The following is a 13,244-nucleotide window of genomic DNA, read 5'->3' as shown; positions in this document are numbered from 1 at the left end:
TATCATCTTGGCAAAAGGCTGCCATCATGTGTTAAAAAGTAGCATTATTACCTAATAGCAATCCACTGTTAAGCCCACAATAAATGCATAATGTATGCTTTCTGGCCACTTTGTCCACCTGTTCAGCTACTCATTGATGGAAATATGTAATCGGCCTTTTAGGGACATAGACATGTTCAGAAAAGCCTGATGAATGTGGCATACAGTTTCAGTTTCAATTTCACTCTATTTTAGAAACAACTGAGCCACTGGGATCATTCCACACAATCATGTCTAGGGATTACAGAGAATGGTGCGACAATTGTTACATAGATTAAATTGTTATAATGTGGGTTATATGGGTTAAAAATGGTTTAATGACTCCAACAAACCAAACTAAACACTTAAATGTCATTTTAGGATTAATGTTTCGTCAACTTATGACTCGTTTTAAACACAGGCTTGTTTTATTTTTATTTTTTAAAGGTAAATACTCATCACCATAACACATAATTCCATCATCAAGTTGATTTATTTGACAGACCAAACATGATTCATTACAGTCCATCAAAAAGTTGACCATGCAACAATTCTGTCATCACATCCATATATTTTTAAATCACTCTCCAAAAATACAAACACAAATGACTCTTCTCAGTGGTCATATATTATCAATATTATTATGCACAAAATATAAAACTAGCATCCATCTTTGAAATCGATATACTGCTGATGCAGTATTACTTCTCTTGCATGTATATTTATATACACAAAATTAGTGACTATGCAACACATAGTCGCCTTAGACCTCTCGCCATGATATTGCATAATAAATATGAACCGACTTCTAAGACTTAGTTTGAATTAGACAGATGTGCTGGCAGCGAGAGAAAAAAAAGAAGACTCAGTTAAGACACAATAAATAACCCTTCAATGTGTTTGTGCATACAAGAGCATGAAATAAAGAAACAAAAATGGTCAAGGGCATGAAACATGACCTCCTTGAAGGCCTTCTGTGTGTCTGTGTAGGTGCACTCGCATGTGATTGAGATTATGTCATTAACAGAAAAGTCTCCTCAGGGACCCTGAGATAGCCCATGTAGCCAGCAAACAGCCCGTCTGTCCACAACACTGTACAGTACTTGTAGAGTTAAAATGGGCGAAACCAGCCAACCCCACAAGAGTTTGGCTCTTTAAGTATCTCTCAGTCAGGCTAACTGCTTTGTTAAAACATCTCAAGCAGGAAAGGGTTGCAATCTGTTACTTCCATGAAACACTGCCAAAGTAAAAAAGTAAAACCTGTGTAGTTAAATCATTGTTTAGTAGGTTATATTGTTCATGTAGTTTTTTCTCCAGAGTCCCCACTAATTTATTTTAATTTTGCCAGCATGAAAATAAAATAAAATGACAGCAGCACAGCTGATCATTTAGTGCACAAAAATCTTGCACTTTTTTCCCTTTTCACTTCTAACCAATTATCAACATCTAGAACTCTGGATACACCGGACAAAACATTGGGATATAAACTGTATTTTACATAGCTACTGTATATGTTGGCCTGTGAGATGGCAGCTGATTTGTCAACTCTGTTTGAAAGAAGTAGTCTACCTTTTATTTCCACCAATGGACTGGAGAATGTTATTTTTAAGATGTACTCTTAGAAAAGCTCTTGACTTGTTTGATTTTTGTGTTTTGTTTAGTTTTTTTTCAGGCATCTTGTTAAGTTAGAGGCCTGACTCACCTTCCTTGAGCAATGACGTCTGTTTCACACTACAACAGCCATCAGAAAGCGATGACGCAAATGACATCCACTCTGTGCTTCACACTTCATTCATCAGCCTGCTATCAGGCTCAGCTCCTGTTGGGGCAGCCTAACACTGCTTCAGGGGAGCAGTGACACTGCCTTCATATAATCTGTACAAATTTTCTTTGTCGTCTCCTTTCCTTTATTTATTCTCTTCGACTCTGAATTATTTGCTTTCTGCTTAGCTTTTCGCTCGTCTGCTTTGGTTCCTGCTTTCTCTTTCTGTCACCTCTTTCCCCTCACTGAGCTGCTTCCCTCAGTGTTGCAAGAGGAAGTTTGTTGCCATATTAATGTCATTATTTGAAGCTCTGAGCGCCTCGAGGGCATCGATCCTGGAAAAGCCCATTTCCACTAAACGTGCAACCTGTAGGACACAAGATAAAACCAGCTCAAACTTAAGCACAGAAACACACACATACAGGAACACTGAAGTAAACGTCTACCTGTTCTTCTGCTACAGGGGAGTTGTCCAGAAAAGGTGGCTGTGTGGATTGGTGGGCTTGAGGCTGAGGACGGGGCTGCACCGGGACGCGGTTCTGTCCTCTGTGTCTCAGTGAAGGGAATAACCTTGTCCACTGTAGCAACCCGCTCTGCACAAATACACAGACAAAAGCAGTATCTAATACTTTGTAATACTAATCACTTCCATCTAGACAAGAACCAATTGAATACCAATATCAGATATCTGTCAGATACTCTGATAGCTCAGTGATTGTATAGCATACATCCTTAATGACTTAAAAAATGTTCCTCTTCTCATGTTTTCTGACTCTTTTTCACTAGCTCTGCATTTGGCTAAGTTCAGTGTCACTACTGGTAGCATGAGTTGATATCTGGACCCTACAGACGCTACACAGGAACTTTAATAACTTCAAATTTGTGCAACTACCTACCTAAATGATCATGGTTAAATGTCTGACTACAACCGTAACTGTAAGCATGCTTCCCTCTTTCTTTCATTGCTGTATCGCATACTGTCATGTGGCCTTAGAAGCAAAATCAATATCTGAGAAACTGGGTGGTCTATGCATAGGTTCAGTTTTAAGTCTTTGTGTGCATCTACCTGTGGCTGTTGTCTGGCATTCGTCCTGGCCTCGTTGTACTCGGCCAGTAGCAGCTGTTGGTCGAGCAGCTCCATCCTCTGCTGCCTCTGAACGTCAAGAGTGGCACCCATCCCCAGAGGTGTCTCGCTGGTAGGTTGGGAGCCTTGACAAACACAGATATAAACAACAGATTCGTCTTAAAAATATCATAACATATCTGTACACGAGTGGATAAGTGCTATGAAGGATCATTTAGCACAAATTCAGTTTTTCTAAGAGGTTTCAGGACCTCATATCCTATATAGTGGTGAACAAACTAGATTACTATTATCATGTTTCACTTCAGTCAGGGAACAATAGTTCAGTTAGGGAATTTGACATTGTTAAGCACTGACTATTTTGAGGCTGATAAGCACTCTAAAAGGCTTAAAAATCAGTGAGCGGGACATTAGGGATTAGAGAGGAAGAGCTACTTAAAACAGAACATTAAAAAGGTAAGTAATCTATCGAGGAAATGTTTTAAGAGGTAAAAGTAATCTGCACATTAACATAAAAAGCTCATTTTTGGTTTAACTCCATCTGTTCACACATTATTTAATAAAACTTAATCTATGAGTTCATAGATGGGATATTGTCGTCAGCTGACGACAATATCCCATCAGCCTTTTATAGCTGAGAGGTAAAAATCTTTTTAACCAGCAGTTAAAAAGATTAGCCAACAGTGACAGCGGTACATCTTATCATTTTAAGTCACTCTGTGTCACAGCACTAGTCAAATGCCTAAAAGGTATGTATATTATTATTATCATTAAGTCAGGCAGAAAGAGACAACAACCCCACGTCAGGCTCTGCAACTCTCATCCTTGTAAAAGGGATTTAGACAGGATTTGTGTTTGTTGTTATTACGAAAGGATGGACTCACTTGAAAAGACTGGCTCCAGAATATATTGTCCAATACGAGACACCCAGATGGGGACAAACAGGATCTTCTGTAACCGTAGGACACTGGAGTGGTATAGTCCACCTGAGATCTGAAAGGCATATTTATAAAAGCACATGTGGACATAATACAGAAATAGCAATCTTTACTGAATAAAGATTAAATTACACAGTAGAAAGTAAGGAACAATATTAAGTGCTTCCACAGATATAAACTAGTATAGGGCAGTAAGTAAAGCTCGAGTTAAAAAAAAATAAAAAAAAAAGTGCCTCTCCAATAAATCCTTTGTTTATTTTCCTCAGTTGCTTTAGTGATAAGATGTCAAAGTCTATGATCATGTCTTCAAAAGCTTTGCTTGGTCTAATCAGCTTTCCAAATCTTAAAACCCTGTAATGTGAAAAAGACAGTCACCTCCCCTTTTTTTTATTCCAAGGATTTAGGCATAAAGAAAATCATAATAATACAGCCTGAGATGAAGAACGTGTGTCATATTACACCTAATCATTATTTATTTAACAAAACTTAAGCCAAAATGGAGAACCAGTGTCTGAAAAAAAAAAAAATCCCATATCATGATTCAATAGCTCAGGCTCTCACTTCCTTGCAGAGGATTTCTGGGAAGCTCTTCTTTACAATGATTCTTCAGTCCATCGAGGTTTGTGAGTATTCTCTCCAAGATCCTGCCACAGCATTTCAGTTAAGTTGAGGTCTGGATTTTAACTGGACCATTGCGACCCCTTGATTTTTTTCTTTTTCAGCCAATTTGTTGGTGATTGCTGTACTTTGGGAACACGCTCTTGTTGCCTGACACAGTTAGCTAAGCTAAGTTTTAGCAGTTGGACAGATAGCTTCACACTTGACTCTAGAATACTTTGGTATACAGAAGACTTGATGGTCAACAAAACAAATCATCACCCCTCTACCACTGTATTTGAGAGTTGGAATGAGACGTGTATGCTGTGTTTGATACTTGCTTAATGTGGAACTGTGCATTATGGCCAAACATCTCCACTTTGCTCTTGTCTGTCCACAGAACATTGCTCCAGCAGTCTTTGTTTTAGATGCAACTTTGCAAACACAAGCTCTGCTAACATGTCTTTTTTTTTTCTTTATTCAAATCAGGCAACAAAGTATATATCTCATTTACATTGACATAGTTTTTTTTTCTTTTTTTCTATTTTCCCCTTTTCCCTTCCCCTCCCCTCTTTTCCCCCTTCCCTTCCTTCCTCTCCCCATCCTTTTTACATAAAATATAACTACCATTATATAAACAATCATATCTATGTCTATACACACACATTTATTATCCTAAATAAGTATATTCAAAGGAGGGAGAGAGGGAAAAAAAAAAAAAAAAAAACCCAAAACAAACGAACCCCCCCCCAAAAAAAAGAAAAAAAAAAAAGAAAAAAAACAACACCTGCGTAGACCCATATATATAATCTTGGAGCAGATATGGGAGGAGGCCATACCTCCCAGTTTTACTTATTAAAGTAATCTATAAAGGGTTGCCAAATTAGGTAGAACTATTTAACATTATCTCTTAATGAAAATTTAATTTTTCCAACTGTAAATGATACATTGTGTCTCTTAATAAAGCAGAATGAGTTGGGGGGGGCTTTATTTTTCCAATTTAGAAGTATAAGGCGTCTTGCAAGCAATGTTATAAAACTCAGAGCACGAATTTGTTTATTATTTAAGTTTTTAACTGTAGCTACACCAAATAGTGCCATTACTGGGTCTGGGGGGAGTTGTTTTTTAAAAATATCAGACAGAGTTTTAAATATTTTAGACCAGTAGGTAGCGATATTAGGACATGTCCAAAACATATGTGACAATGAGGCAGAATTCTGGCCACATCGATCACATCTTGAGTCAGCCCCTGGAAACATCCTTGAAACCTTCAATTTAGACAGATGGAGCCTATGCAGGACCTTAAATTGTAGTAGTCCGTGCCTTTTTTTTTTTAAAGATGTGTTAGCAAACTCTTCCAAAGAAGCCATATTTTCTGAGTTTTTTAAACTGTACAGTTATAAACTTTAACATTTAATATGGTTATTAAGCCCTGAGATCTAGCTCTCGGGTGTTTTGTCATTTTTCTGAGCATTGTATCATGTGACCTTGGGTGAATTTGTTGTATGAAATTTTTTCCACTTGTGAATAATCTTTCATTAGAGAATGATGGACTTCAAATCGTTTTGCATTTGCCTTCCCATATTGATGTGCAGCAACATTCTCTATTCTAAGATCATTGCTGATGTCATTCTTCCATGGCATTGTATTAACAGACACCTGAATGCTCCACTGACAAACCTTCTGCCTTTATAGAGGTGCTCACACTTAGATTAGCATCTGTTACTACTTATAAATTATAGACTTACATTAAAACCTTGGAACTGAATGTAGGCAGACTTTTTTTCTCACACGACTATATATATTTTTTAATCAATCAATCAATCAATCAATCAACTGTTTGATTAATACTGAAATGCTTATATCCTTTGATTTTGATTTCCTTGATTCATACTGCACACAGAGTCCTTGATGATCACCATTATTTATCCCTCCTGGTCATGAATAGCTTATTATGTTTTAAATGCTGGTACACATGCTAGATATACATTCAAAAGACAAGAAGAATTTATTTACTCACCAATCCACTGAGTGCAAGGAGCCACATAAAAGGGCTGGAAGTCAGCAGCTGTATCACAAAGAACAGGATGATAAAACAGAGATTAGTAAGAATTCAAACTTAAAAGTGAAACAGACTTCCACGTGTCCATAGGGATTTACCTGTAAGCCTACTATGTAGACCAGGGACTTGTTGGTGATGTGGATGCGACCCAGTACCTGTGTGACTGGCATCCTGGGGATCGACAGGTAGAAAGGCACAAACAGAGAGAAGACTGGTGCAAGCCTGTGGGAGGCGAGAGGGAAAAATCAAGAGGATTGAGGTTTGGGCTCCCTTGTGAACTTATATTGATTTTTATGCATTTTGATCTTTTATGTTAAGTTTACATGTATGTAAATAAAACTGCCATTGTCTCTTTTGTGGAGGTGGATTGTAAACTGATTATCTAATACATCATGAATGATGAAACAAAATATGTCATGAAAACTGTTGTCGCAGGCCATAAAACTGAAAAAGTCTACCGTAATTGTCGGGCTATAAGCCGCTACTTTTTGCACAAGCTTTGAACCCTGCGGCTTTTAGTCAGGTGCGGCTTTTCTATGGATTTTCCATGATTTTTGTGATATCGTAAGACGATTTGTTTTGTTTGTTCCGCTGTTGTACGGCACTACGTTGCCTGGCGGAAGGATCGGGGTTCAAGAGTGGTATGTTAGTCACATGTCCGTCCGCCAGGCAACGTAGTGCCGTACGAAGTAGCGCGAAAAACAAACTTCAAAGTAGCGCTACGCATTCAGCGGGAGGCGTGGATGACGAGCGGCGATAAACTTGCGAAAAGCAAGTTATGCCCAACTCCACCGGTGGATTCTGACAGCGTGGAAAAGTGCGAAAACATCCACGATCACCAACGGATTTTGAAGGGCTGGACTGCTGCATGATGAAGAGGAGGACACCGCCACGGCCCTTCTGAGGGTGTTCGACTCCGACACTGACAATGAGGATTTCTTTGGTTTTGAAAGTGACAACGAAGGAGAGAAGCGGAGAGTGGATGACGAAGCCATCCTGAGCCTGTTTGTATCCGACATTGGAGAAGAGGACTTTGGTGGTTTTAGAGCGCAGGAAGATGGTGGTGAATGACTGACTTTTCTTCTTGTTACAGCCGTGTCACTGCACCTGAGCCTAAAAGGTAGTCCGAATCTATTTTTCTGGTGTGCTGTAGGTTACTGTTATGTACTACATGTGCAAATATGTACCCATAACTTGTTTTTCAAAATATTAATAAAAGGGGTGTGTCTCCAAACAGCCATCTCTTTCCTGACAATTCCCTTTGTGCATATTCTCTTACATATGATAAGTCAACATTGAAACACCTGCGGCTTTTAGTCAGGTGCGGCTAATGTATGTACAAAACAGGATTTTCCCCTGATTTTAGCTTGTGCGGCTAATATTCAGGTGCGCTTTGTAGTCCGGGAAATACGGTACTTTTATTTTAGTGATGCTGCACGTGCGTTATAATAAAGTCTACTTACAGTCCCGAAGGCAGTTCTTCCACCTCATAGTAAAACAGAAACTGGAAAGCCTCTGCCAGCAAGAAATCCATCAATGCAGAAAGACACCAAGTACCAAAAAGAAACGACTGGTAAAGGGAGAAAAGAGCACCATATAAGATTATCAGAGCAGTACATACCTATAAAAAAAAAGAAGAAGAAAAAAAAAACCCTTCACACTGTATTACATAAGATGAGTTAAAAGTGACTGAGACCATAAACCTGGTCTCTATCTAAAGTCACAGCTGGGGAGTTTCACTTTTCCACAGACTTCTACAATCAGGCTTCTTTTTATTGGTGGCCATTACAAAGACTAGAGGTTTAAGGCACTTCTAATTTATCTTTACTGTTCATACAGAGATGTTAAATCACTCTTTTATATGCAGCCCATGAGTCTAAAAACATTTGCACAAACACAAAGCCACCTAAATGAGGAAGTTATGCATTTTCTTCCCTAAAAGGTGAATTCAAAACTGAGATGAAACTCATACTGATTCTGACTGATGATCACACCTATGAAATAATTCTAATTTGGAGAGTCAAAGGAGCTTGCAAAGAAAAGCGTCTGGACTTCTTTAAGTTGCTTGAAGACGTTTCACCTCTCATCCGAGAAGCTTCTTCAGTTCTAAGGTCAAATGGTGGGGAGTCCCAGATTTAAACCTAGTGGGCATATCCCCCCACAGAGGGACAAAAGGACCCCCTGATGATCCTCTAATTGCCTGAGCCAATTTGGGGAATAATTTTTAATCGCTTTATACAGCACCATCCACTCTTCACTCTGGTTCAGCTAAATCTCTGGTTACACTCCTTCCTTAAATGTTTTTATCTATCAATAGTTTTTATACTTACAGCAAACTTCCTGGTGCCAAACCTCCTTTCAAAGATTCTAAAGTTGTAAATGAGCAAACTGCTGCAGAATGAGTCCTTGATATCGAGACACACCAGCCTGGCACACAATAATCTCCACACCTAAAACAGAAGGGACGGAAGAGTCATACACAGACACTTGCATCCAAAACATACGAAGAACAAATAAACCCCTGTATAATAATGCCTTTTATGTATATATTACACATATTATACATATGTGTCCCAAATTTGGCATACTATCTCACATTTCTGAACCAAATACTAGTACATTTTACCATAAATTCCAACAAAGGTTTTATTAAAAACAAAAAACAAACTCAAAATCCATTTAGCAACTTCTCTTAGCACAAATAACATCTCCCCAAGCTCAGACTCAGATGTAATCATGTGACCTAAATGGGGAATTTTAGTTTCGTGATAACAGGTCATTACATATGACGATAAGATAATTCCTGTCACACCACACACTTCTGCATGGTTGATGGTGTACTACTGAGCAACATAACCAGGGTTTGTGTAAGCAGGCTTGACAACAGTGTATATCACCTTTCTTTGTCAACCCATGCTTTCTGCTTCGGGATCTTACATGCTACTCAGTATATTCAGGTTTAACACTGTCCCACCCCCTGAAGCAGGAAGCATGGACATCTCTTTGTTAACTTTCAGTTAAGAAAGTAAAAGTAAGAAAGTAACTTTGTTGACTGATTATTCTTTGTGATAAATAACCTACAAACTTAATCTGTTTTAACCTGTGTTCTATTAGCTGTGTAAAACAAATATGGTGACAAATTAGGACAAGCATAAACAACATTTATGTATTTTCTGCATCGCCAGGATACATGCAAATTCTTGGAACAGGAAATTTACTCCACACGCTTTATTCTGCAGTTCAACAGGCAAAATGGATTTCTTCAGCAGACAGTCTATAAGCAAAACTTCAGAAAGACCAACAAAGCTGGTGTCTGTCCTCCGAGACAAGGTGTGTTTGTTCAGGGTCTTTAGTCCTGGATCCTTATTGTTTCACTGGTGTAAACTATCAGATAGCACTAGGTGTTGGTTTTAGCGTTCCCTCTATGTTTCACCCCCAAACACACTTGTAGATGCCGGGCCGTACCTGATGCTCCTGTGTGATAGCCTGGAGGTGGTAAACAAACAGGTCTTGGTACTGTGGCAGCAGGGTGAGCATCACAGTTAGCCCATTTAGAACCAGAAGAAGGCTTTTCGACAGAGGAGCCTTGTCTGTCAAAGACACACACACACAGTATAATTAACAGCAATGTACAGCGTCGCTTTGTTCATCGATTTATCTAATATTCTTTAAATATTACCAAGAGTCGTGAAGATGGAAGGGCTTATTTGTATACAGAGGCGGGGCACACATAGACACACAGCCACCTCAGTACTGCGAAGTTAGCATAATATTCACTTTATTTGAACTTTGAGGCCTTAGCTGAACAAACTGAATACTTGGAAACGTGTAACATAAGGTTCTAATTAACAAACCGAAGCGTTAACTGATAGATACCGTTCAGAGTAAATGAATGACAGCGCAATGCTAACGTCAGGTAGCTAAGCTAGTAGTCCGTTGAGACTCGCTGTGGTTTTAACGGCAAATTCACGATACTTACAAAGGCCACGAGAACCGGTGGTTGTGAACATAACGTCCAGGTATGTTACGGTGTCCAGGCGACGGCTGTCGATCCAAATATAGCGCCAAAGTGACACTAAAACACCGAAATAAAGTTGGAGACAGGATCCATGCTGTAACCGTGGAAGGAAAGGCAGGGCAAAGGACTCCGCTACGGAAGCCCGACAACAGCTAAAAGGTTTCTCTCGCAGAAGCCCCAAATGTTAAAAGAAATTCGTCCTGTGGGGGTCGCTGTTGTTCTGTGTTGAGCCCGGGAGAAGTCTCGCTGCTCAGACATTTTTATGGATGAACTTCAGATTCAGGTTCAGCTTCAGGTTACTTTATTTGTACCCACAGGCAGGTTTGGTCTGTTGTAGTGAGTCATTCATCCTTACGTGTGCATTTTCAATACATACACAGATCACAGATAAACACATGCTTAGAGAATCCACATAGCATCGTGTAGGAAAGCTACAATATGTCTATCTGACTGATAGCTGATGGAAGAAAGCTGTTTTTAATATTTGATGTTGTGCACTTTGAGACCAAAAGCCTTCAACCAGTAGGAAGAAATTGAAACCTACTATGCAAACGGTGCAAATCATCAAGTAAAATCAAACCAACTGGTGTAACCATCTGGTGTATGCTGGGTTCAGTCTGTCAAACCATTTAACAATTTCATTAAGTGAGTTTGTGTTCTTTACATATATATATCAATTACTATGAGACCAAGGAAAGGGATAAAACAGATTCAGTAAAAGCACAGTAAAATAATACCATCATGGTTTTATCAATCTGGAAACAGGAAAACCTTCTCATGCACGGCAGTCGCTGATGCCCTTTTTATAAGTGCAGCTTCACACTCATTCGTTTCTGTGAGCGTTTTCTGATTCGTTTTGCCATCAGTTCCTGAAGACATGCCACAGCTCACTGTTTTCTGTTGCTTCAAGTGCTTCGTAGATTAAAAAGTTTTAAATTAAATTTTATTTGCATCTACTATGATAAGAAAATGCTGTATGTTGCTCAAAAGAGCAATTTTATTTTAAGGCACTCATATACTATATTGATACTCAAATACCCATATCACACCATCTCTGAGAGCCGGGTCACCTCCATCAGCCAGCGACAACCATTAGGTCTGTATCCTCAGGTTAAAAGCTACTCCAATAACAACTGGGTTTTTGTATCCATGATGAAATATCAGGCATTTCAACAGTACAGATGCTGCAGCTGGATGACCCTCAGAAAGGCAGTATTTTCTACACAGTGCCCCCTTGCTGTTATCTTATAAACTAATCCAAGGGGATTATCAAGGCCTGAAGTCTGATCTTTAACCTTGTCACCTAGGTATGTAATAAGCATTTATGCAGCACAGCAGATGTTTATAACTTCAGCTTATAAACATCTGCTACCCATGTAAATTCTTCTGTGGCCTTTGAGCAGGATGTAACTACACAAGTCTAGCTTAATGACTTTTTCTTATGGTCATCTGGCGTCATGCACACAGTGTCATATCTTGTCAAGGTCCAGACTTCCTTTGCAGAGGCCCTGCTTTGTCTTATTGTCAAATTGCTGCCAGTTTTAGTGACATCAAAATGTATGTATTGCTTCTTGCCTGGGTGTGATAGCTCCAGAACCAGTCGATCCAAAGCGTAGTGCATTTGAAAAGATATGGCGAACAGCTGTCTAATAGTGTTGCACTTTCCCCATCATCAACAGATGCAGTTGTGTTAGTTCCCATTGGTTAGTTCCCACCCATTAGGTCTATTTGGCTGCCTGTGGTCAGATGTGACTGCAAAGCAGAGCTCAGTAACAGCTTGCTAATTGTGTTTCAGACCTTCTCTGTCACTGATGTAGGAGTGAGGTCTAAAAAGGTTGCTTTGCCCCTGTTCTCAATCAAAGATAATCAGATTAAACAGCACAGAGATGTGTGTATGTATATGTTTGTGTGTGCTTACCAATAAAGAGACTCCAGATTTGGAGACAGCCTTGACTCCTGCTGTTTGCTTTGTTCATTAAGAGGAGATGAGCAGATGGTTTGCTGGTCTGTTGTGCAGTGCACACATGCAGGCACACATACACACACACACGCACGCACATGCAAATACACATATACACATGCATGCTCGGTCCTGTCACCTTAGCTTTATCCTCCATTTATCTTTTCCATTACACATCCCTCGGCAGGACAATGCCACTCGGTGAATTGTGAGGGATGTGTGTGTGTGTGTGTGTGTGTGGGTGTATGTGTGTGTCAGAGAGACAGAGAGAGATACAAGGGAGTGTGAAAGAGTAGTGCGCTGCTGAATGAAGTCACAAACCTTTTTAGTCAAGACAGCCTCTGAGGTGGTCATCTGAAAAGCTGATGACTCATTCATACATTCATTTATGTGAATCATTGCTATTCACTTGTCAGCCATTCTGTATTCAGGAAGAATTGCTTATAACAGAGGTATTGTTTTCGTCCTGCATCACAGCTTATCTGCCTGTGTCCAGGAAATGGCACACTGCACATTTAGACAAGGTTACATGAGCAAAGCCTGGCTGAGTGCAAAGATTCCTTTTCTTTTTGGCACAACAAATGGTTTCAGAGCAATGAGAAATGTATTGTTTGGGATTTTAGAAAACTTAATATTCCTCCTGAGCCGAGTTCCTGAGTATGTCTTCAAGGCAACTGCTGCTAAAGTCTCTAAACTGCCAGCACTTTTGATCTGTAATGCCTCTTAATATATTATATATCCATGCTTTTAACATCTGCATCAGTAAAACAACACTTCTTAAACCACACACACACACTTTGGTTTC

The 13,244-nt window shown here is 39.4% G+C and overlaps 1 protein-coding gene across 2 annotated transcripts; it reads right to left on the bottom strand.

Annotated features, from left to right (window-relative positions):
• Positions 1–492: 492 nt before the first annotated feature.
• On the bottom strand, positions 493–10,698 carry ubac2 (UBA domain containing 2). 2 transcript variants are annotated; one of them, XM_026190757.1, is made up of 10 exons: positions 10,441–10,698; positions 9,927–10,051; positions 8,792–8,911; positions 7,925–8,031; positions 6,560–6,683; positions 6,420–6,467; positions 3,749–3,857; positions 2,847–2,989; positions 2,227–2,373; positions 493–2,147 (listed from the first exon to the last, which is right to left on the bottom strand). In XM_026190757.1, the coding sequence occupies exons 1-10, from the start codon at positions 10,469–10,471 to the stop codon at positions 2,040–2,042; spliced, it is 1,062 nt and encodes a 353-aa protein (XP_026046542.1). In that variant the 5' UTR covers positions 10,472–10,698; the 3' UTR covers positions 493–2,039. The 2 variants fall into 2 exon arrangements, with proteins under 2 accessions (XP_026046542.1, XP_026046543.1); XM_026190758.1 differs by lacking the exon at positions 10,441–10,698 and adding an exon at positions 10,141–10,415.
• Positions 10,699–13,244: the final 2,546 nt, after the last annotated feature.

This window comes from Astatotilapia calliptera, chromosome 13 (assembly GCF_900246225.1).
Source record: "Astatotilapia calliptera chromosome 13, fAstCal1.2, whole genome shotgun sequence".
Classification (NCBI taxonomy): domain Eukaryota; kingdom Metazoa; phylum Chordata; class Actinopteri; order Cichliformes; family Cichlidae; genus Astatotilapia; species Astatotilapia calliptera.
The sequence above is the reverse complement of the archived record's forward strand: the minus strand, read 5'-3'. Positions and strand labels throughout refer to the sequence as shown.

Excerpts from the sequence above, each read along its gene's own strand:
- ubac2 (XM_026190757.1), bottom strand. The coding sequence starts at position 10,471 with ATGTTCACAACCACCGGTTCTCGTGGCCTTT. Across the intron at positions 6,684-7,924 it reads GAAGAACTGCCTTCGGGACT|GCTTGCACCAGTCTTCTCTC; the intron begins GTAAGTAGACTT and ends CGCCTCCCACAG. Across the intron at positions 2,990-3,748 it reads TCTGGAGCCAGTCTTTTCAA|GCTCCCAACCTACCAGCGAG; the intron begins GTGAGTCCATCC and ends GTGTTTGTCAAG.